At 52.9% G+C, this 23,942-nt stretch overlaps 1 protein-coding gene across 1 annotated transcript; it reads right to left on the reverse strand.

Annotated features, from left to right (window-relative positions):
• Window positions 1-2,755: 2,755 nt before the first annotated feature.
• ZAP70 (zeta chain of T cell receptor associated protein kinase 70) lies at window positions 2,756-22,065 on the reverse strand (the record flags this gene model as incomplete). Its single annotated transcript, XM_084614212.1, has 12 exons — window positions 2,756-3,046; window positions 4,630-4,742; window positions 5,281-5,421; window positions 8,209-8,401; window positions 9,102-9,308; window positions 10,263-10,443; window positions 11,200-11,254; window positions 12,644-12,684; window positions 14,485-14,566; window positions 16,036-16,174; window positions 16,737-16,897; window positions 21,664-22,065. 12 exons carry the CDS (start codon window positions 22,063-22,065, stop codon window positions 2,917-2,919), a joined length of 1,845 nt encoding a protein of 614 aa, XP_084470338.1. The 3' UTR covers window positions 2,756-2,916.
• Between the last annotated feature and the right edge of the window lie 1,877 nt (window positions 22,066-23,942).

The raw sequence follows: 23,942 nt of genomic DNA on the forward strand, positions 1-23,942 counted from the left end.
GACCCTGCTGCAAGATTGGGGACGCCCCTTCCCCTCCAGTGCCATCCCTGACTGCTCGGGTCTCATGTGGACAGGACTGGGAGTAGATTGTGCTCTGCAGAGTTCATGAGAAACCGAGGCAGTGATGATTCAGCCACAAATACTTGGCCCTTAACACCCCCTCCACACACACACACCTGAAGATCTCAGAGCACCTGGTGCCTGTCACAAAATACGCATACATGCTCCACTGAGGAGGCGATATCACTGCCCCCATTTGACAGATGGGGAAACTGAGGCCCAGATCAGGCAAGTGACTCCCTGAGTCAGGGACGGAGCTGGGGCGAGGCCCCAGGTCTCTACCGCCTCAGGTCTGTGCTCTAACCACCCTTCCCCTCTCGCCTCTCCTGTCTGCCTGCCTTCCATACCATTGCGTTCTCTCCTCCCCCGCAGGGGAAGCGGCCATGGTACCCGTGAGGTTACTGACAGAGTATCAGCCATTTCCTGGCCTGGCCTGGAGAAGGGTTGGTGGGATGCTTGTGGTTAGTGCAGCATTTCTCACGCAGACTGGCCTCTCCAGCTGGGAGGCTTTAACTGCGTCTGCTGCCAGGGGCGGCTCAGACAGATGGGGGCAGAGGGTGGGGGAGGAGGCCATTTATTTTTTCCTGTTTCATTGTTTTCATGTCAGACTCAAAGGCTTCACTGCTCCTCACGCCGGGCCCCACCAATGCTGGCCTTCCGCCCCAAAGCGGCCAGTGATTGTGGGCAGCCAAGCTGAGACGTGAACCTTGGCTGATTTTTCACAAGGTGCTGACTGGACAGTTGCCCTCTGGCACGCCAAGCCACTAGCCCCTTGTGGAAACGCAGGCCCCAGCCTTGTCTCCGACACCCCAGCCTGATTCAGCCCCTTGATTTAACCCAGCCCAAGGACAGACTGGGCCACTGCTCAGGAGTAACAGGGAGAGTGCTTGGGGCACGGTGGGGAAGCAGCTGGGGGAGCCTGCCTTAGCACGGGGGGGGGGGGGCGGGGGGGTAAAGAGTTTTTTAAAAACCAAGTGTTTCAAGTGAGCTCTTTCTCCAGCTGGATGTCCACCACTCCCTGCCCCCAGGCCCTGCAATGGATTGCTCCTGAAAGTTCCTTATTCCTCCACTGAACAACTGATCCTCCCCCAAGTCCCCCGTCCCCTCCACGGCTGGCCCTGTGCCCAAAGGACGCCACACGGCTCCTCTACGGCTGGTGGATGGTACAAAATTGTTGGGCAGGCCCCCCAACCGAAACTGCTGGCTCCGATGTGGCACCCTTGAGGGGTGGGATTAAAGCCAGAGGCTAGCCAGCTCCAGAACTGGAGCAGTGAAGTCATGGCAGGCGGGATGACCAGATGTCCTGATTTTATAGGGCCAGTCCCAATATTTGGGACTTTGTCTTGTACACCACCACCTCCTGTCCCGGTTTTTCACACTCTCTGGTCACCCTAATGGCTTCAGCACTACCCAGCTGTCCTGGGACCCTGGAGGTTAGCTGGCTCTGAAGTGTAACCTGTTGCAGCTGCAAGCCCTAAGCTTGCTAAATTACACAAGCTCAGGGAGGCCTACTCAAACTGCAGTCTCACCCTGTGATTCCAGTACAGACCTACCCACTGTGACCCTGACACTAAATAATCCGTCTGCCTTTGATGGTGAGGGATTGGCAAAGGAGGTGCAAAGTCGTGGGGCTGAAATGACACAGACGAAACCTGCCACCCCACTGGAAACTTGCGCATTTTATTATGACGAGCAGACTAGAGCTCCCTGAACCTTAAACTCATCCAGGCCTCCCTGAGGTCTGAATGAGTCACCAAGGCCCTAGAGCTCTGCGCGGCTGAATGGGGGCTGGCCAGACGCCTCACGCGTGACAGTCTGCTAGAAGAATCAGAATCCAAGGCCAATAGCAAGGCCCTGTGGACGTGCCTGGGTGCGAACAGCTGCCAACGTTTGCAGTAGTTGAATAGTCTGAGATGGGTTTCAGGGTAAGAACGAGCCTGGTTTATTTATAGGGTCAGCAGATCTTCCAGCTGAGAAAGAGCAACACTCGTCATGGTGGGGCGTGTACCAGGGTAGGGGCCGGAGGGGAGCACAGGGAGCTAAGGGGTTTAGCTGGTGGAAAAAGGTTTCACAGGCCTGGCCACAGACACTCTGGCCAGCCCTGGTGGAGGTGCCGGCCCTGCAGAGGCTGTGGCAGGCATGGGGGAGTGGGCTCCCGGGCAGTTCCCACCCCTTCCACGGAATGGGAGCAGTGCACGCTTCCCCAGCACCCACCTCCCAGTGCTGCTAGCAGGTGTGGAAGGAGCAGGTGTGGAAGTGGCTGGCAGCCCGTCCCCCAGCCAGGCTCCTTTGGGGCATACAACAGCTCATTCTGTGCTCTGGGAGTGCAATATGCCAGCAGCCTCCTGCCCAGCTGCATGGGGCAGGGGCTGCGGTTCCCTGTCTTCTGCCCCCCACCCCTGTGCGCCCTTCACTGGAAAGGCCATAATCAGCCCAATAACAAATCGGGGGAGTTAGGGGACATGCAATGTGCAGCTGGAGGTGGGAGCCAAAGCGGGGAACCCTGGGGGAGCACAGGGCAGGGCTGAGGGCCGAGAGCCAGGGACGGTGGTTAGGTGGTGTGCAGGAGGAGGCTGCCGTACTGTTCTGCCCAGTCCCTCAGGTGGCACAAGCAAAGGCTGTAAATCATGGCCGAGAGATTGAACGATGGCTGAGTTCCCTTGGGAGCCTCCTCTTTGCCATGCCAGTCCAGCCAGCACCGTTCTTTCCGAAGGGCTCAGTTCCGTGACTCCCCAAGAAGCACCAGCAGGAGAAAACCAAACCCAAACTAGCCAGGGCATCTCCAGCTCCCTTCCCGAAAGACCAAGACTAGAGCGCGCACGTGCCGAGGACGCCTCTGGGCACAGAGAGGAAGACTCAGGGGAAAGCTGCTGTTGCCTTGTCCTCCTCCGTCTCCTCTGGCCCCTTTTCTGTCTTGGCGGCGATACTGTAGTAATAGGAACGGATTATGGTTTCCACCGCTGCAAACCCTGGGCGATCTTCCCACCTGGAAGAGAAGGGCGGTACTGAAGAAAGATCAGCAAGAAGGAGCAACGCAAATGGGCCAGGATGGGGGGACAGCCCAGGCGCTCCCCGAGAGGGCCCAGTGTCGGTGTCAGGAGTAAGACCTTCAGCTGCACCTGCTCAGGATGCCTGACGCCCTAACGAGCCAGCCACGGCGCCTCATGGCCCGCCCAGCCTGATTGGCTGAGGAAGCCAGCAGGCCGGTTCTTAAACCTAGCAGCGGCCACAGCTCGCTGGCTGCTCAATGCCCATGGACTCTGCCTCCCTGTGCTCGCCTCTGCAAGCCCTGCTCCACTCCTCCACAGCTCCAGCCAGACCCTGCCCTGCACCCCATCTTGTTCCCATCCTGTTCCAGCCACAGAACCAGCCCTGCTCCTAAGTTCCCTGACTCCTGGTAATCCGGCTCCGACCCTCGGCTCTGGCATTCGGCTCTGACTCCTGATATTGACTCTGTCTCGCCCCTGGGCTCTGGCATTCAGACTCTGACCACTAGGCCTGACCGCCTACGACCCAGTCCACTGACAGTGGGGCAGGGAGAGAGGGGGATGTGGGAAGAGTTCCTGGCACCACGTTTGCACCGGGGCTTGAGAGGAGAGTTTGGCCACCGTGGTCTATTAATCGTTAGCCTCTCTGCTGAGTCTGCAGGCAAGGAAGCCAGTTGTGCTAACGGGTCTGGGATGTGGACTCTGCGCTGAGAAGGCAGATGCCTGTCACGTCTGACCTGGCCTGGACTCAGCTCAGCGACAGGCTCTGTGTCCCGTGGTAGGAGACATCCAGCAGCACCCCAAGAAGAATCCAGGAATGGGCCCAAGCTGCAGAAGTTGGCGGAGTGGGAAAGCCACTGCTGGACTGTGGGAAACCACTGACTACTTTGGCTGTGAGCATTGATTCTGCTGCGTTGCCAGGCTACTGGGAAAGGGACCCTCATGGGTAGGGGTACCCGCCCTGGGAGTTACCACCCCTGCTGCTTAGCACCCTGGTAAGAAAGACCAACAAGGCCAGTAACTGACTAGACCAGGCAGAGCAGAGCAAAGGGACCCTCCTTCACATGTCAGTGGCAAAGGGAGATGCCCTTCCAATTGCTCGGAAACCCCAGGAGGAGCAGAGAGGTGAGTCACCGAGAGGGGCTAGCCCTGAGGAGCTGCTATGTTAAATCTAGAGTTGCCCAAGCCTGTTTTGCTTTGCATCGTGGTACCTAATGACTGATCAGCTAAAACCCTGTCACAAACATCCGGCTCTTGTCAGTTTCATTTAGGGTCATCCCCAGGCACCTGCTGACCACAGATGCTGCAGCCTGGCATGGTGGCCTCCTTGGAGAGGCTGAGACTGTTTCTGAGACAGAGAGCCCCAGAGGGGCTCCAATCTTGTCCAGGGGAACTGCAGGCCAGGGGAGGGGAAGAACAAAAAGGAAATCATCACTCATTACAGACCCTGCAGCCCTCGCCAGAGGGAGATCAGGACAGGAGACACCCCCCAACACACCCGTCACCCTCCTGCAGACAATGTGCCCAGTCCCAAAGGGGCCTGCTCCAGTCTGCTGGGAGATTAGCCGGGGGAAAGCCTTACTTGTAGGTCCAACACTGCAGCATCAGCTTGTACATCTCTGCCGGGCAATCTGCTGGGCACTCCATGCGCTTCCCTTGGTCTATGAAACTGATCACCTCGGGGCCTTTCATTTTCTAGGGTGAGTAGGGAAGTCTGTTAATGACCCTGCCCTCCCCATCAAGCACAGGAGCTGACAGCGCAGCTGAGAGAGGGCAGGTTAGACACCTCCACCCCCCAGGGCCCTTTTCACTGAGTGTGTAAGGAGCTAATGGCACTGGGTGTGGCCAACCTCCTGTGATGATGCTGTCAGTAATCACAGCACCTTGCGTTAGTATCTCATACCTGCCCTGGTACAGGTCTGACCCCCGTAACCCGGCCAGCATCCTGCTTTTTGGCAATGTAGGGTGGACCCCCTCACCATAACTGGGTGATTACTTTGGCTGGCCTCCTTCTCCCTGTCCTGGGAGGAAAGACATCCCAGAGTTCATTGCCCCACGTACAGCTCTGTCCGCCTGCCCTCTGGGTACTCTCTCTACTATCGGACTGCTACCTGGGATGCACTGAAACAGCGGGGATGGGGGTGGGAGCACAAACTCGGCTGGGACGGCCAAGGAGCTGCCCTGGGTCAGTAAAGCGGACTCTGATTCAGCAGTGCGCCCTTGCTCTGCTCACCTTGTACGGTTTCTGCCCGTAGGTGAAGGCCTCCCACATGGTCACACCGTAACTCCACACGTCACTCTTGCTGGAGAACTTGTGGTACAGGATACACTCTGGCGCGTACCATTTCAGGGGCCACTTGCCAGCCGTCCTGGCCTGCAGCAAAGAGACAGAAAGAAGAGCGTGGCTTACCCAGAAACTGTCCGACACACTCCCATGCCCTGAGCCGGAGCCTGTTGTCTTGGGTCTGCGTTGCCGTATCTGTCAGTCCAATGAGCTCAAGACCTCTCAAGTGAGGGTTCACTGCCAAAGGCAGATTCAAAGGGCCTAGCCCCAAATCCTGGATCCGAGCAACCCCAGCAGGTCAGGGAAGCAGTGGGTCACGACCGGAACCAATATCCAATTTATAGAATAGAAGATTAGGGTTGGAAGAGCCCTCAGGAGGTCATCTAGTCCAACCCCCTGCTCAAAGCAGGACCAACCCCAACTAAATCATCCCAGCCAGGGCTTTGTCAAGATGGGCCTTAAAAACCATTAAGGACGGAGATTCCACCACCTCCCTAGGTAACCCATTCCAGTGCTTCACCACCCTCCTAGTGAAATAGTTTTTCCTAATATCCAACCTAGACCTCCCCCACTGCAACCCATTCCAGTGCTTCACCACTCTCCTAGTGAAATAGTTTTTCCTAATATCCAACCTAGACCTCCCCCACTGCAACTTGAGATGCCCATGTATAAGTAGGGGCATAGTGAGCAGATCGAGGGACGTGATCGTCCCCCTCTATTCGACATTGGTGAGGCCTCATCTGAAGTACTGTGTCCAGTTTTGGGCCCCACACTACAAGAAGGATATGGATAAATTGGAGAGAGTCCAGCGAAGGGCAACAAAAATGATTAGGGGTCTGGAATACATGACTTATGAAGAGAGGCTGAGGGAACTGGGATTGTTTAGTCTGCAGAAGAGAAGAATGAGGGGGGATTTGATAGCTGCTTTCAACTACCTGAGAGGTAGTTCCAGAGAGGATGGTTCTAGACTATTCTCAGTGGTGGAAAAGGACAGGACAAGGAGTAATGGTCTCAAGTTGCAGTGGGGGAGGTTTAGGTTGGATATTAGGAAAAACTTTTTCACTAGGAGGGTGGTGAAACACTGGAATGCGTTGCCTAGGGAGGTGGTGGAATCTCCTTCCTTAGAAGTTTTTAAGGTCAGGCTTGACAAAGCCTTGGCTGGGATGATTTAATTGGGGATGGGTCCTGCTTTTGAGCAGGGGGTTGGACTAGATGACCTCCTGAGGTCCCTTCCAACCCTGATATTCTATGATTCTATGATTCTATGAGACCATTGCTCCTTGTTCTGTCATCTGCCACCACTGAGAACAGTCTAGATCCATCCTCTTTGGAACTCCCCTTCAGGTAGTTGAAGGCTGCTATCAATTTATGAGTTGTCCGCTATCACTATACTGGGATGAACCAAAAGCCCAGGGCTGGAAACCCCTGCAGTTTGGGCTGTTTGGATCCGGATTGGAGTCCACATGGTGCACTGAGTCCATCGCTAATTCAAAGCTGAGCTATCGGCGCAGGGTCCTACTAGCCACCTCCTTTCTGGCTCTCCAGGGGAACAAGGGAGAGGGCTTTGTTTGCCAGAATGGATGGAGGATGAAAGTAAGAGGAAGTTCTGTCCCTGTCTGAAACGGAGCCTGGGAGCAGCCTGTCCTCCATGTGACTAATGAGCCGTTTACAGAGCCCCAGGGTGTCCTCTGGGGCCCCTGAATGCAGAATCCAATCCAGATATGTATTTCTCCCAGAAGGTGGGCTCTGGAGGCAGTGTTCCAGCCAGGAGCCACGCCTGTTCGTGATCCATAGCGCCCATCTCAGGATGGGTGGAACAACAGCTAATCCAGAGGACACGGTCTCCTGCGCGGCCTCTTGGACGCGTTCCAGATTCTGTGGTGTCACCTGGCAGATGCATGTGCCACTGGGTTAAAACATGACAAAACACACACACACACACTCAGAAATGAAACTGGGGCCTAAGCTGTGTCTGGAGAGATCACTGTGCGAATGGTGCCATCGTGTGGCAGGCACATCCGGCTATGTTGGCAATTGTTGTTACTTACTGTCTCTACTGTGGGATCACCTGGGGGCCCCACTTGGGGAATGGGGCTCCTTGTGCTGGGCACTCTACAGACCCAGAACAGAAAGCTGGTCCCTGCCCTGACAAGCTTCCAATCAACTCAGCATCGCTCCTTCTTCCCCTCGCTCTCTGGCTTCTCTGCTTCGCTCTTCACTTCTCCACATGGCTGCAGTGACAATAACCTTCTTCTCCCACAGCTCCACCACATCACCCACCGCCCCTGCCCCCCGTTTGGTTCCCTCCTCCCTTTGTCCATGTGTATTTCGAGCCCCTTGTCACCCTCAAGGCTCAGCAAAGCTCCCGGCTGCCAGCATCTCAGCTCTTGTTTCTTGCTTCACCCTCCTCCAGCCATTCCTGATACATACCTAGCCCCCCTCCCTCTTTCAGATCCCTTCACAGAACTCTCCTCTGGTGTGTGTCTTTCCTCTCCAGCATTATGCATCTTCATTCTTACCCCTGACCCTTAGCCTTCCATTGTATCTGTCTGTGTTGGACTGTAAGTTCCTTGGGGCAGGGACCGGCTTTCTGAACGTTTGCAAAGCCCCTTGTACAGCTATGGTATTATATAAACAACAGGCATGATAAGAACTCGGGGTGATCACAAGGCAGAGCTCCTGGGAATGGCTCTAGGTCTCAGCAGCAAGCCAGAAAGGGTCAGGTCACAGGGTGTTCGGGGTGAGCGTCCCAACGGCATGCGTGTGAGATGCATGCATGGTTTCTGCTAACAGGTGGAGTGAAGGGCACAGACTCCATCGGGGCTGACTCTGTAGATGTGCCCCGGTCTGTGATTCCTCGGCTGTGCTTACACTTACCTTGTAATAGCTGTCATCAGCAGCAAGAGCCTTGGAAAGTCCAAAGTCACTGATCTTGGCGTAATGCTGGTTGACGAGCAGGACATTTCTGGCAGCCAGGTCTCTGTGGACGAAGTTTTTCTCCTCCAAGTACTTCATCCCTATAGACACTTGGTGCATCAGCTCTACCACATTGCTCACTGGAATCTCCTCTCTGGGGCAAAGGAAAAAGAGGGCAATACAGCAAGAAATCTCTGGAGAAGTAGGAAACTCATTACCATGGCCCTCGGAGCTTCACAGCCACAGTGAGCAGAGAATTCAGACTCTCCTACTCCAGAAGCATCAGCCCTTACTAACCAAGGTAAAAGAAAATCTCCATTAGCTATTAGCAGTACAGGGCCTGTGACACACAGCTGCATAGTTCTGGTTACACACAATAGAAGACCATGATATGCACACACTAGCAAGTACAATATTTTATTGGGCTGTTGATGGAAAGGCCCAACAGAACATTTTGAGCATTTTGATTCTTCCTTATTATTTGCATTGTGTTAGATGAGATCAGGTCAGAGGGCAGGCAGGCAAATGATACCTGAATGTGCGATATAAACGTCTCAGGAGTCTGAGATGTCGTCTCATCCCTTGAGAGGCAAAAGCTTGAGCGCATTCTGTGGGTCACCTCATATGTGTGCCAAGAACCCATTTGTCTCACCCCACCCGTCCTACACGTGCCACGCCCAGACTAGGCTAGGAATGCTTCAGAGAGCTCCCTAGTGTTTTATTGGGACTATTTTCCACATCCCTCCACCTTCAAAGCAAGTCGTCTGCCGTTACTGTGAGCCTGATGGGACAGTGCCCAGAAGGGGAGAGGAATCAGCCAGCCATGGCTATTCAATACCCCAAAGAACACTCACCTCTTGGAAGACAAGTACTTGTTGAGAGGCCCGCCCGAGGCCATCTCCATGACCAGCATCAGGGACTCTGCCTCGCAAACCCCGATCATGCGGACGATATAGGGGTTATCCAACTGGTGCATGATCTGTGCCTCCTTCATCATTTCATCCTTCACGGCCTTCTCGTTGTTGCTCTTCAGCACCTTGATGGCAACGTCAATCTGCTTCCTGGCCAGGGGGCGAGAGGAGGGGCACACATGGGGTGGGTTAAGCTGCAGATGATGGAGTGTATCACAGCCAGTAACGTGAACCCCCGATCAGTGGTACCGTTTAAAGCTGCTGGCTCACTAGGCTGTATCTACAATGCCTGGGGTAATAATGATATTATTAGGGCATCTCGTTCCCAATTATGGTCATGGGCTATAGGTCTGTGAAGCAAGGCGATTGCAGATTAACTCTGGGTGAGGTGCTCCTGCGGCAGTGCCGCTGGGGAACCCTATTCGAGTATGCAAGGACAGGAAACGGTAGCTAGAGAAATAAAATGACAGCAATTCTGTCTCAGACTGTGCAATCAGGGGCAGTTAGTCTCTTCCCTCCCCCTTCCTAGCACAGTAATAACACGTAGCATTTATAATCTATAGTTCTGAAGGCACCTTACAAAGCAGGGATCAGTATGATTACTGCCATTTCACAGGTGGGGAAACTGAGGCACAGAGAGGGGAGGGACCATTTCCAGGGTCACACAGGGAGTCAGTAGCAGAGCCAGGAATAGAACCCGTCTCCTCCTTCTCAATCCCATACCCCATCTATTGGATCAAGGTGCCTTTCTTAAAGCCATGAGCTCCCCCTCTGAATTCACCTCTGGCCAGCAGACACCTCTGGTGCTGGCAGTCAATGTGTGAGTTCCCATCGCTCGCCTCTCCAATGCTCACCACATTCCCCAGTGCACATGAGGTCGCTGTTGCAACTTTCACCAGTAGCTTTCCCATGCACGCGCCCTCCCCTCCCCCTATCAGCACAGACACTCCTGTCTCCATCCCTGTTACCACATCTGCTCTAGAGATGGGTCCGAACCAAAGCCCTGGGCCCAAACACCTCTGACATGGGATGGGTTTGGCCCATCTATATCCTAGGCGCAGTCTGGCCATGCTCCCCTTCTCGTCCCTTTTGGACAGCGCTTACTTCCGCATCTTGTAGACTCCTTTCCTGACACAGCCGAAGTTCCCTGACCCCAGCTCCACCTCGTCAATCATCAGGTGGTCCCTCTTCAGGAAGAGCTTCTTGTCCTTCAGCTCCTCTGGGTCACTGTAGGGACTCTCGTAGACGCTGGTGTCCATGGGCAGGAGGCGTGATTTCCCTGAGCCTTCCACAGGAGAACAAGTTCAGGGATCTGTCACGTGCCCCCTGCCTGTCACTCCCTCAGGAGAACCCAGAGCCTCCCCGTTCCCTCTGGCCACTGTCCTCCCTGCGCTGACCTTCCAGCCTCCCTCTCCGTCACCTCTCGGCTTTCCAGCCTGTGCCGGCCCCTCCCACTCCTACTGCTGGGTGGAGTTGCGTATGTCAGTACTCCCACTATCCCGGGCCCTGATCCTAAACACGCTTGCCGTGTGCACGGCTTCTCACACATGAGCAGTGCCCCTGAAGTCGCATTACGCCCACATTTCAGTGTTTGTGGATTCGAGCCCACAGATAGTAGTGAGGCGGGGGAAGGGGGGGGCAGGACTGGGCTGGGCTTGGTTTATTCCTGGGAGCGATCGTTTAATTGCATTCATGCAAGTGGTTTGGGGCCCTGTAAAACAAATGGGTCCTTTGGATTGCCCTCGGGTGCCTTGAGTGGATGATTTAGTCGGGGACTGGTCCTGCTTCGAGCAGGGGGTTGGACGAGATACCTTCTGCGGTCCCTTCCAACCCTGATCTCCTATGATTCTATGAAAGCCTTGCAGCGCCTCTCTTAGCCAGACGGTGGTGCTGATGTGCATTGTGTATTGTGTATCGGCGTTGTGTAAACGCTCCCTTGCATTGTTGTAGCTGCAGGTTCACGGGGCATCGCTAGCTTGCGTCCCACAGCTTGGGCTGGATCTGTACCGACAGGCAGAGCCGCCTCTGCGGCGATACTCACCTATGGGCTCCGGGGTGTATCCGTCTGCGTTAAGAGCCCCCAGGTGTCTCTGGGCCTGGGAGAGAAACAGTCATAAAGTCAATGATGCATTTAATAACACAGGAGGGAAACCATCGGCGCCGACTCCGTGGGTGCTCTGGGGCTGGAGCACCCATGGGGGAAAAATAGTGGGTGCTCAGCACCCACCAGCCACAGCTGTTTGGCGGCGCCTCTGATTGGCTGATCAAGGTGCTGCCAAACAGCTGACTGGAGGCACTGCCAAGCCGCTGATTGGCAGCTGGGAGAGGGGCTTGGGGGAGGGCAGAAAGCAGCAAGCGAGTGGGGGCCTCGGGGAGAGGGGTCTCGGGGAGGCCTGGGGTGGGGGTGGGGGTGGGGCCCCGGGGCAAAGCAGGAGTGGAGCACCCCTGGGGAAAAGAAAAACTCAGTGCCCATGAGGGAAACAATTGGGGTGGGGGACAGGGACCCTCCAGAACCAGTGCCTTCCCGTGATCCCTACAGCTCTAGGAGATCACTGGTTCTGTGTGCCCACTCTCTGGCACATATGCAGACCTTTCTAGCTAGCATCATCTACTGGGGCAGCACATATACCCTGCCTGTGCCCCAAGGACACACAGAGAGGGCAGCCCCATCCACCATGCTGTCCCTTCCACCCCACACATCTGTAGACAGAAGGGGGTGGGGAGTAGGGATCCAGGCCACCATCTCAACCCTGGTAAGGAGCTTGCTTTTTCTTCTCCAGGCATGGCTTGTGTGCACCCCTGGGGCAGATCGGCTGGAGCCAGTCTGGGATCCATCAGGTGGCAGATATTCTCCTGCCAATCTGGAGTCCAGCTCTGCCCCCAATAAATCTATAGATCCCGCTCCTAGTGCTGGGGGAAGTGGATATTCCGAGGTGGATTCTTAGGCACAAAACCTGGAAGAAGGGGCAGGCTGTCTGGAGAGTCGAGTGCGCCCTTCTGTGATGAATCATCCTTTATTAGCCAGGCACTGAGACTCATGTACACGAATGCCCAATAGAGCTGGGAGTCCCCTTCCTCAGTCCTCCTGTGTGTCTCTCCCACCCCAGAGTCCTGAGACTCCCTGCAGCACTTTGCAGTCAGAAAGGCAGAGAAGGAGGAGCACAAAGATCGGGCCAAAAGCCAGTGGCTAGGCAGGTCTGCCTGAGTGTTCCCAGCCTCCGCCAGGCAGGCCGGCCTGGGGCTGAGCTTGATTCCCCAAATCATAGGCCCACATGTTGCATGGCGGAAACCAGCTTCCATCTCCAGCTGTATCTGTGCCCAGCCACTACCCCTTCCCCCTCTGCCCCAAAGCGGGAAGGGCCGCAGGGTTAAGCTGCCCATATTACATTCCAGTAAGAGAAAGGCAGGATTTTCTCCCCACGCCTAAAAGGCAAGGATGTGAGAAGCTCTGGAGGGATGGAGAGGAGATACTGCCCCAAACTTACGGTTCCGGAGGGGTGGGCCGGCGGGATTGGTGCCACGGTTGCTGAAAATCAGGAAAGAGAGGTTAGCTCGCTGCCCTGCTCGAAGTTCTGGGCGCAAAGGGGTTTCCATGCACCTCTTTAGCCCAGGCCTAATTCCAGTTCGCACTGCGCTGACAAAGTGGAGTCAATGAGGATGAGGCCCACAGACCTGTTGTGGGTGGGAGGAGACGGGTGCAGGGAACCCCGTGGCTAGCAGCAGGGACAGAGTGTTCTGCTCCTGCCCCAGGAGAAATACTGCAGTCCAGCGAACAGGGCACTGATCTGAGATTGACTAGACATGGTCCTGATTTGGGGGGCCCCGTTTAAGACACCTTAAAGGGGCCTGATTTCCAGGGAGCACTGAGCACCTGCCCTCTGAAAATCAGGCCCCTTTAAGGTGTCTCAAGTGGAGCACCCAAAATCATGAGTCACTTTGGAAAATCTTGCCCTGGGGCTCTCTTCCCAGCTCTGCCACTGTCTCCCAGTGACCTCCGGCAAGCTCCGGAGGCCAACATTTGCCTAAGTGGCCACTAATTCTTGCCCGACTTGGAACATTGTGGCCCTGATTGTCCGAGGTGCTAAGCGCCCACATTGTGTGTCTCTCCTGACCAGAATGTAGGCATATTGGCTGGGTACGGTGCGGGGGAGCTTACCCTGTTGCTGCTCAGACTGACCCTGCTGTGGGGATAAAAGGCCTTAAGACTCCAGGGCTGTCCATCTGGCAGCACTCCCCAGCAGGAGATACACTCAGCTTAAACAAAAATGGGACTAAAACAGCCAGGGAGAGACAGAAACGAAGCAAATAAAAAATAAACCCTTTCCCTTCCTCTGGACACACAGCCAGAACCATTCAACATGCTTGGTGGTGGATCAGGAATCATGGGGCAGACAGAGCCCCTTGTCCTTCCTCCTTAAACGAGGGCACTGGGTGACTGATACCTCAGTGTGGAAATGAAAACCAGTGGCTGGATTCAATGGTGCTAAACTAATTTACGCCAGCTGAGGCTTTGACCCCCTCTGTCCTATCTCTGGATCTGGCTTCATCATCGCTGTCTTCCCTGTCTTTGCTTATTTCCACGATGTTCAGCTTTGCGCAACGGGCTACCTGTAGGTGCCTTGGAGGGACCAGTTTTGCCTTCATCTGAAATATCAACTCCCTTTCAGTTGCAGGGCACCAGACTGATTCAATCTGGCAGCAGTAGAATTCCAGCCCCGATGGACTAACAGCAGGCCAGACATCGTCCTAGCATGATGCGGGGGCTGGTTTGCTAAGGCAGAAGTTGGATAACAGACCAGAGCAGTGCTTAATGTGCAGTGAAACAGTCAGGAGAGCTCTCCCCGCAGCCACGGGAGAGGAGGGGAGCTGTCTCAGTGTGGAGTGCAGGCCTGGGAGCTGAGCTCCTACCTTGTTAGCCCTTATCATAGCCCTTGGCCAAGACGAAGTGACACTACGCTGTGGTTTAGCAAGAGCCAGGATAGGCCAATGCCGGAACCTGCTATGAAACACGCACACATTGCAATTTCTGTCCCGAGCCGATGAAGGGCCTTTCGCCCAGTATCCTCTGTCCAACACTGGCCATTGCCTGATTCTTCAGAGAGAGATGTGCAAAAATCCCAGAAAGAGACAGGGCGGGCAGGAGGCAGGATACTAAATGAAATGGTCCCATTGATCTGGTCTAATATGGCAGGAAGCAAGAGAACAGCTGAGCAGATCCACCAGAAAACTGAAAGAACCCCGGAGCTAAGGTAGATCCCCAGTATGAAGGCGAGGCTAGGTGTTCGCAGCCAAAGATGGCTGGTCCTGCCCTTAAAATTCAACTCACCTGCCGGCATATTGGGATTTTGGCAGCTTTCCTTCAGGAAATATATCAGTCCGTCTGGCTTGAGTTTCAAGTACTCCACCAGCTGGGGGAGGAATCGGGAAAAAGAGGAAAATCACCGCTTTGTTTTACAGGCAACATTTGTGGTTTATGGTATCTCTTTCTCTTAGGTTTGTGGCGGACAGGCCCCCATTAGCCCATTAGTTCCTCTCATCTGTCTACATATTCGGGACCCTCTTTGCTCTGTATTTACAAACCCCACTGGCTGGGAGAGCTGGGGAGAGGGACTTGGGTTGTTACTACACAAAGGGAAAGAGAACAAGGAGAAAAGGAAAGTCTGTAGGAGTAGAACCAGTTGGAACATTTCCAGTTAAATGAAACGGGATTGAAGCCAAAACAGTTCACAGAGAGGTGTTGGTTCCCGTGATTGTGAGTAAGACTCTCATTTCACCCTATAGCCTGGTGGCTGGGCACGTCCCTGAGACACTAGGTCCAGGTGCCTGATTCCAAGTGGAGTTTCTCATCCCCCATCACTGGCTCATGCAGAACCAGGACTTGAACCTGGGTCTCCCAAGCTGGTGCTACAGCATATGAGAAGTTTCTCTGTCGCTCCACCCCCCCAGCAATGGGCAGTCAACACAATTCCATCTGTGTGAAAACATTTTGTTTTCGTTCAAATGCGGAATGAAAACACGTTAAAAACCCTCAAGACTCGCTCTGAAACGGAATGGTCGTCCTCTGGACAGCTCTGTCCAGGAGAGAGCATGGTGTGTGTCTTCTGTGCAGCAGACTGCAGCAGTTCTGAGACCAAAATGGCTGCTGTCTATGCACACGAGAGAGATCTTTGAAAAATAAAGGTGGCATTCACAGAAGGCAAAAGGAAAGGAGGACTTGTGGCACCTTAGAGACTAACAAATTTATACTCCTGTTCTTTTTGCGAATACGGCTGCTCCTCTGAAAGAAGACAAAAGGCATCTGAGTTCCCTGGCTACAGACACATCACAGCAGCAGGAGGTGGCTCACAGTAGGAGGGAGGGACAGGGGATAAGCAGGTGAGTCAGGCCTCATAGGCAGGAATCTCTAGCGTTATGTGGGCTGATCCTGTGGCTCGGTACGTGATGTATGCCCATAGAGTACAGGCTTAGTTAACAGGGCCACCTCGAGGTTCCTGACCATGAAAGTGTCGTGGCCAGGGGGCTAGAAATAAAGGGCATTGTTCCTCTCGGTTCCTTTAGAAACACAATGTGGTGGTGTCCTTCCAAGAAGTGCCCAGGGTGCAGCAAGGCAAGGGTTATTTCAGAGAGGCCGTGTTCAGATCTACAGCAGAGAGTGCTCCTATTATTGCACAGAACTGACTGGGGGATGGATATAGGAAGCAGGAAACTGAGGTCTAAAGGGTTAATGCTGCCTCTGGAGAGAGAGCTCTTCTCTCCTGGTCTGGCTGCACAAGGCTTCTGAAGCTTAGGCTCTATCCCCCAAGACAGAGACAAGAGAACTTTCCTCCTCCTGACTGGGGGCAGGGAGGGCTGGGGAGAGCGTCCCACAGTATCATACCTGCCACAGCGTGTCAAACTTGGTCCCCTCGGGGATGGAGTACTTGCCGGACTTGTCCTGGTCGATGCGGTAGTGATACACTGTTTTCCCATAGACGAGAGACAGTGCGTAGGTGCCATTTTCCTTCCTTTCTCGCAGTCTGGGTGGAAAGGAGGAGGGGGTCAGAAGGGCTGGCTTTGGGGCTCACCCCGTGAAATTACCGTGCGTCCTCACGAGGCTCCTGTACCAGAGCTCTGGGAAGGGTCACCCCTTCCCACCTGGGCCGCATCTTTCCATGGGGAGGTTGGATTTGCTCCCCGGGGAACAGGCCAGAAGCCTGGTTTCCAAATCCTGGGGCTCTCACATCTCCTGGATGGGTACTAATCTCAATGCAGAGATCTGGCGCGCCACACTGGCCCTGTCCTCGCCAATCTCCCTGCACGCACTTCACAGCAGCACTGTTCTGGTCCTTTCTGGGCCCACGTCTAAGTGTCAAGGGGAGCTGCTCCTGGGCCTCCAGAGCTCCCCTGTGGAGCTCCACAAGGTTCATTCCTCTGCCCCCCACCTCTTGAAATGTGGGGAATTGGGACACGGGCTCAGCTGCTGGCCCTGACCTGACAACACCCTCTCTACGTCGCCTCGGAAACAAGCAGATGGGGCGGAACGGGGTTGGGGGGTCACAGTAATAGGAGCAGGTATCTCCCAGCGCTTTGGATACTCACAGAAATTTCCCATCAGGCTGTGCTCCGGAATAGAGCCTGCGTTCAGCCTCCTCCCGGGAGACGTTGCCGTGGTACCAGGGCATCTTCTCATGGGCAGTGGTGGCAATGAGTTTCTCGACCTGAGGGGCCTGGCTTATGATGGCCTGTTCGAGGGCATCACCCTGCAAGGAAGCAAGAAGGGAGACCATTCTACCCAGCTACTGCTAGGCACCATGCCAGCTGCTGCAGGGCAGCGCTGGTTTTTATTGCACCCTCTTGGGCAGGTGATAGCGAACTCTCAGGAGACCTCAGAATCCCTCTCTTGGTAGCCGATAAAGCTCTGGATGCCCACACCATGGGAGTGATACTGGGCTGAATTCTGCTCCCGTCTAAATCCAGAGTGACTCCATCGTCCAAAGGTGTCCCTGTCCCTCCCGCCCCTCGCTACCCATTGTGGGGAAGGGAAGGGATCTCACCAACTTGCAGGTGAGAGAAGCAGAAGGTCATGGTGGCCTTTAGAAGAGGACTATTGTTAGAGCTGGTCACAAGCCTTGGGGTCTGTCTTCCATTGTCAAACCAGAGGCCTTTTAAAATCTCTCCTGGCTGCTCTGTCTCCCTTTACTTTGCTCCCTACTCCCTGTTAAGAGCAATGTAATCTTGAAGCCATTCACAGTGCACGGCAAGTTTATGACTCCCGCATATGTGGACTATTACATTTTCTTATTTGCCTGTAGATGGCACACTTTATATTAACAACCTGGTCTTGTATGTAAGCACCTATATCTCCTTTGTGTCTGAGGGGCTTGTCTACACTACCGTCCGGATTGACGGGCAGCGATCAATCTAGCGGGGGTCGATTTATTGTGTCTAGTATAGATGCGATAAATCGACTGCCGATCACTCTAGCGTCGACTCCGGTACTCCACCTCAACGAGACGCGCAAGGGGAATTGACGGGAGACACACGCCGCAGTGAAGACACTGCGGTGAGTAGATCTAAGTACATCGACTTCAACTATGTTATTCACATAGCTGAAGTTGCGTAACTTAGATTGATCCTCCCTGTAGTGTAGACCAGCCCAAACAGCCCAGCATGTGGATGATGTCCATCCTGCCAAGCCTCTCTATGACCCCTCTCGGATTGCACCTGGCGGCTACAAGAACACCAGGTAAGAACCTGTGGAGCACTCCAGTATTTCCCAGCCACCTTTGAGATTTATTGATTTCTGATGGGCAATGGGTACCCAAATCTCCTAGGTGATTTTGCCACCCCACCCTCAAAGGATGTCTTGTCATTCTTAGCACAATGGAGTCCTGGTCCAGGACTGGGGATCAGGCTCCTAGGTGCTCTTTTAATACTATTAATAACATAGACAAGCCATTGATTTGGTGATGCCTTTCTGTTGCAAGGCAGGGTTGCCAATTTTGGTTGGACGTATTCCTGGAGGTTTCATCACATGATATAATCTTTAATTAAAGATTGATCTTTAATTCCTGGAGACTCCAGTACAATCCTAGAAGGTTGGCAACCCTATTGCAAGGGCTTATTTCTTTTAGAACGGTGAGTGGGACCATATTAACCATTTGAGGCCGTATTTTGCTCTCACACCGCAATAGACCATGGAGTTACTGCATTGAAATCTATACATTACACCAGTGGAAACGGGCAAGGAATTTCAGAGGGAAATGGGAAACACAATAGCAGATGAAATTCATTGTTGACAAAGGCAAAGTAATGGCCATTGGAGGGAATAATATGAACTGGGTTCTTAATTGACTGTATCAGCTAGGAGAAAGGACCCTGGCATTGTTATGGACAGTTCAGTGAAGACTTTGCTCAATGTGGACCAGAGGCTGACAAAGCAAAACTTGTAGGATGCATAAAGAAGGGGAGGGAGCCTGATATTGAAATTACTGTAATACCACATATATATACAATATACAAATCAATGGTGCATCTGGCTCTGAACTACTATGTGCAGATCTGGTCACTCTGTGACATTCTGTACCTTGCGGGAATACCCTGTAACCCCCATATTCCTCATTTATATGTGATTGTGATCTTACATATAAAGCATGCCTTGTAAGGTATCAAGAGAAAGGTTATGACCTGCTGAAAGTCATTTCTCCATTCATATGTGTATATCATTAATGCATATGAAGTTATGAGAATTGTGTTGTATGGTGGTCACTAAGACATGCTGTAAGTTGGAGAATCAGCCAGACATTAGCTCCCCAGAGGCAACAGCAAGGAAAGTAGCCAGCACCCAGGTGGGGTGTCAAACCATCCATCAACAACCATTGTCCAGCAAGGGAGCTACGATACAATGACTCACCTGCATGAGGCCACATGAGGGGAATTTCTCAGCCTTGCCTAGAGACTCAGCAAGGCCCACCCAGACATGCCTGGACTTGTGTTTTCCAAGCATATGGACTGGGGGTATAAAACAGATAAAGTGGACACATACTGGGACTTTTCTCCTGCCCCAACCTACGCTACAAGCAACTAAGACAGTGAGAAGAAGACAAGACTCCAACAGAGGAAATAGGACCAGGTTTAAGGAACAATCCTGTATATTAAGGACTGCAATATCCAGTGGGGTGATAAAAACTGCTTAATCTAGTTGTTGCCCAGTCTAATAGGGTTGAGAGGTTAGACTGTATGCTTATATTTTATTTCTTTTGGTAACTAACTTTGACTTGTTGCCTTATCACTTAATATCACTTTAAATCTACCTTTTATAGTCAATACATTTGTTTATCTTTACCAGTGAATTTGTATGAAGTGTGGGGCAAATCTGCTCAGGTTTGACAAAGGCTGGTGTATATCCATTTTCCACTGATGAAGTGGTGAACCAATTAATAAATTTGCACTGCCCATCTTGAGCAGTGCAATACGGTATATTCCTGGGGTACAGTGCTGGGAGCTGGGGGGATTCGGCTGGTGCCTTTCTCTGTGTGATTCATGAGTGGCTCTGGGAGCATTCATGCAATATAGCTAGGTGTGGGACTCCACATGTGGTTGTGCTGAGTGATCACAGCGCCTGGAGGGGTTTGCTGCTGGTCACTAGCAAGGCATTGTGAGAGACAGCCCAGGCTGGAGTGAGTCCAGGGGACACAGCAGTCCCACAATCCCAGGCTGCACCCCAGGGAACCCGTCACACACCCCATCTAAAAATAAGATATTGCAGAATTAGAGGAGGTTTGGAAATGGGCAACATGTTTAGGGGCGTGGAATAGTCTAATATGAAGAGAGATTGTAAAGTTTGGGACTATTTTCCTTAGAGAGGAGGTGAATAAGATGGGACGTAATAACATATACAAAGTATTGGATAATAAACAGAAGGTAGAGAGGAAACTTCTAATCATCCTCTCTTGGTATACAAGAACAAGGGGATGTTCAATGAAACAAAGTGTCAAATTTAAAACTGATAAAAGGCAGTATGTCTTCACACAATTATAATTAGCCTGCGGAACCTTCTGCCACAATATCTCATTCAGGCCAAGAGCATAGCAGATTTCAAAAAAGGATTGGAAATTTCTATGGATAACAAGTACATCCACCATTACATTAGACAGAGGGTAAAATTGTGTAACGGACATATGTTATAAGTCATTAGCCAATCAGTCTGCCTGGGGACTGGGAGAAATTTCCCATGTGAGCAGGTTATTTGATAATTGTCCATTATGGAGTTTACTGCATCTGCTCTTGCAGAGGATCTGGTACCAGTCACTGTTAGAAACAGGACACTGGATCAGATGGGTCATACTAATAATTAATATAAAACTTCTTAACTAGCATTTTTCATCCATACAACTCAAAGCACTTTACAAAGGAGGGCAGTATCATTATCCCATTTTACAAATGAGGAAACTGAGGCACAGAGCTGTGAAGTGACTTGCTCACAGCAAGCAGCTGGCAAGCATAGCTGGAACTAGAACCCAAGTCTCCAGATCCCAGTCTGGGGCTCGGTCCACGAGGCCACACTGCCTCTCTCATAGATAGGTCGTATGACCTATAAAGCCCTAAATGGCCTAGGACCTCCTCTCTCCCAGTACCATACTGCCGCAGCTGCAGTCAGCAGGGGCCTGCGAGCTGAATCTCCCTGACAGAGAGGGCCTAGAGATTTTAGAATGTGCTTTCCCCTTTGGTCTGAATTAGCCTGAACTTTTGGTGACCTTGTTGATGTGCTGCAAAAGCTGCCTGTTTGCGAGGGTTTGGGGAGAAGGCTGGCGGTGTGCTTCCCAGAGGAGGAAGGGCAGAAAGGAGTTCTGTGCAGGGCTGGCTGAGCCCTCGCTGACCTGATCAGATTAATCCTGCCGAGATCTAAATTGCATGCACTGTTGTCTGGTACATTGCCTAGAGCCTTGGACAGGTGTTATTCTAGTTTTTTCATAATGGGAATAAACAGACACATAGCTAGCTCTGTTTCGATGTACCAACTCCTGCGTCCACAAGAAAAACTCCCCGTGACTTCAGTGATGGAAGAACCAAGGAAAAGCGGAATCAGCATCTCAGGGTCTGGCTCTGTACAAGTCCTGTACAGCACCCCTGAAGCACAGCCAGCTTGGGCTGAGTACCCAAACAGTAGCACCTACCCTGCTGTAGCCAGGCTAAGGACACTGGGGCTAGCCCCCCTCTCTTATGCTGTGAGCTCTGCAATGGCCACGGAGGACAGACAGGACCTATCTTGTTAAGCCGGAGCAGAGGGAGAGAGGAATTTGAAGGCACAGGCAAAGGCTCAGAGCTATGTCTGCAGCGGGAACTGGAAAAGGGAGGAAGGTTCAGGGAGGCTTTTCCAAATGGCAGGAGCCCCAGTTGTGCTGAGCATGTGGAAAGGGCTCGAGAAGAGTCGGTGTAAGACGAACGGAGGGAGGAGGAGTTGAGGGACAGTGTGACCAGCGGCAGCAAGACTGAAGACAGCCTTTGCCTTGGGACCAGCCAGTACCTCCAATTTCCACGTCTGCCGGACGTACTCGCGCACCATGTTGTCCCGCATGTTGTCGAAGACGCCGGGCTGGAGCTCCACGCTGCTGGGGCGGTTGCAGGGCTTGCGGAGGGTGCAGCAGAGCCCGTCGGCGTCCTTGGAGTAGAATTCGCAGAGCTCCTCTGGCCCGCAGTGGGCCTTGCCCCCCGCGATGGCGTACGTGCCGTTCAGCTGGCGCTCGATGGGGTAGTGGTAGAACTGGAGGTTGTGGACCATGGAGAGGACGTAGCCCCCGAGGCTACGCAGGCACTGACGTAGGAGGAAGAGGCCGTCCGACATGCCGGCCAGTTTGAGGTACTCCTCGGCCTCCGACCGAGAAATGCTGCCGTAGAAGAAGGGCAGGTGGCTGGCTGCATCCGGCATCTCGTACGCTGACCGGGGCTCCTCGGACCTGCTCAGACGCTCTGGGTGCTGGGCCTAGGGAACGGAAGCAGAATTCCTCATTGAGACATCGCATGGCAACGCTGCCACAGAAAAAGGGAAGCTGTTGGCAGAGGACCCCTTGGGACTGCAGGGCCCGCGTCGCCATCTCCATCCGTCTGCCCACAAGCCATTACTGCAGGGTCAATTAGTAGAATCTAAGGCCAAAAGGGACTATTCTGGTCATCTAATCTCCTTTCCTGCGTAATGGGCTAGATAATTCCACCCTGTGGTTCCTGCATCACGCCCCTAACTGCTGACTGAGCCAGAATGTGGTTTTTAGAAAGACAACTGGACTGGAGTTAGAGATTTCAGGTGATGGAGAATCCACCGCATTCCCCTAGTGAGCTGTTCCAATGGTTAATTATCCTCACTGTTAAAAAATTGCAGCCTGACATTGTCATTTGCCCTAGTTATGCCATTATTGTCTACATTAAAAAGCCCCCTGCTACCCAAAATCTTCTCTCCAGAGAGGTCCCTGTAGATCATGATAATAGGAAATACCGTTTTTTGCAATGCATCATTAACCTCTGGAACTCGCTACCTCAACATACTGTTACGGCCAAGAGATTAGCAGGCCTCAAAAAAAGGACTAGACAGTTCTATGGGTAATCAGAACATTGACAGTTCCACTAGATAGGATACAAGTTTATAAGGGATATAAAACCCTTATGCTTCTAGGCATAATCCAACCGCCAAGTGGCAAGGGCAAAGAAGAACCTTTCCCTATCTGTTGCTGAATTTTTTGCATCTTCCGCCAGAGTATCTGGCAATGGCCCCTGTCAAAGATTGTCCATTAGACGGACCAGTGGTCTGAGCCAGTTTGGCTGGTCCTCTGTGCCTGTCAACCCAGAGAAAGCTGTGACTTCAGTGTGACAATCCATCATTGCAGGTTGGATTCTGTGCGATTCTCCCACCCTTTTCCAACTGGAATCTGCAGATGTCCCCAGAGGCCCCTAGACTCACGACAGAGTAATAAGAGAAAGGGACTTACCACCTATCCCGGTAGAGCCAGCTGTCAATAGGAACCCAATGCACCATGTCACGCTGCTGGCTGAGCCTGTGACGAGTCTCCTCCACCAATGAGCTGTTATCTGTGCTCTTGGTTTTGGTATCTAAATCCCACCCACAGACCCCGGCCAGTTTCCGTTAATTAATGGAAACACCAGTGAACTCCAGGGGGTACATTGGCTCCCTGGGCGCTGACCTTTGATGGGGATGTAGCGTGACGTGAGAAGAGCTGAGCTGGCGTCTCCTTTTCACAGACGTGTCGGTCACATTCAGAATACAGTCAACCCGACTCCTTGGGTTGCGGTGTCTGGTCTCCGTGCTTCTGCACACATTTTTAATTCATTATTAGTAGTAGTCATAGTATCATAGTGCCCAGGAGCCCTCGTCAGAGATCAGGACCCAATGGTGCTAGGGGCTGTACAAACCCGGAACAAAAAGGACAGTCCCTGCCTGACAGAGCTGACAGTCGATCAGACGAAGATGGACACAGACAGACCAACAAGATTTTAAATTGTCCCAACGGCCAGGCCTCTTGGTCGACTGAGGGACAGACCTATTGCACACTAAAGGCCAGCACAGAAAGGACCAGGCCTTAGACGGTCATATGGCATTCTGAGCTGGGCTGGCCATACCCTGGTAGTGTGTGGGCTAGGCAGGGACTGTCTTTTTGTTCCGTGTTTTTACAGTGCCAAGCCCAGTTGGGGTCCTGATCCGTGACTGGAGCTCCTACGTGCTACCATAATACAAATAATCAATCATGATAATAAGCGTTGACCTTATAGATGATATACACTAGTGCAGTGGTTTTC

The sequence above is a fragment of the Lepidochelys olivacea genome (genome assembly GCF_965140295.1).
Source record: "Lepidochelys olivacea isolate rLepOli2 genome assembly, chromosome: 25".
In the NCBI taxonomy this organism is placed as follows: domain Eukaryota; kingdom Metazoa; phylum Chordata; order Testudines; family Cheloniidae; genus Lepidochelys; species Lepidochelys olivacea.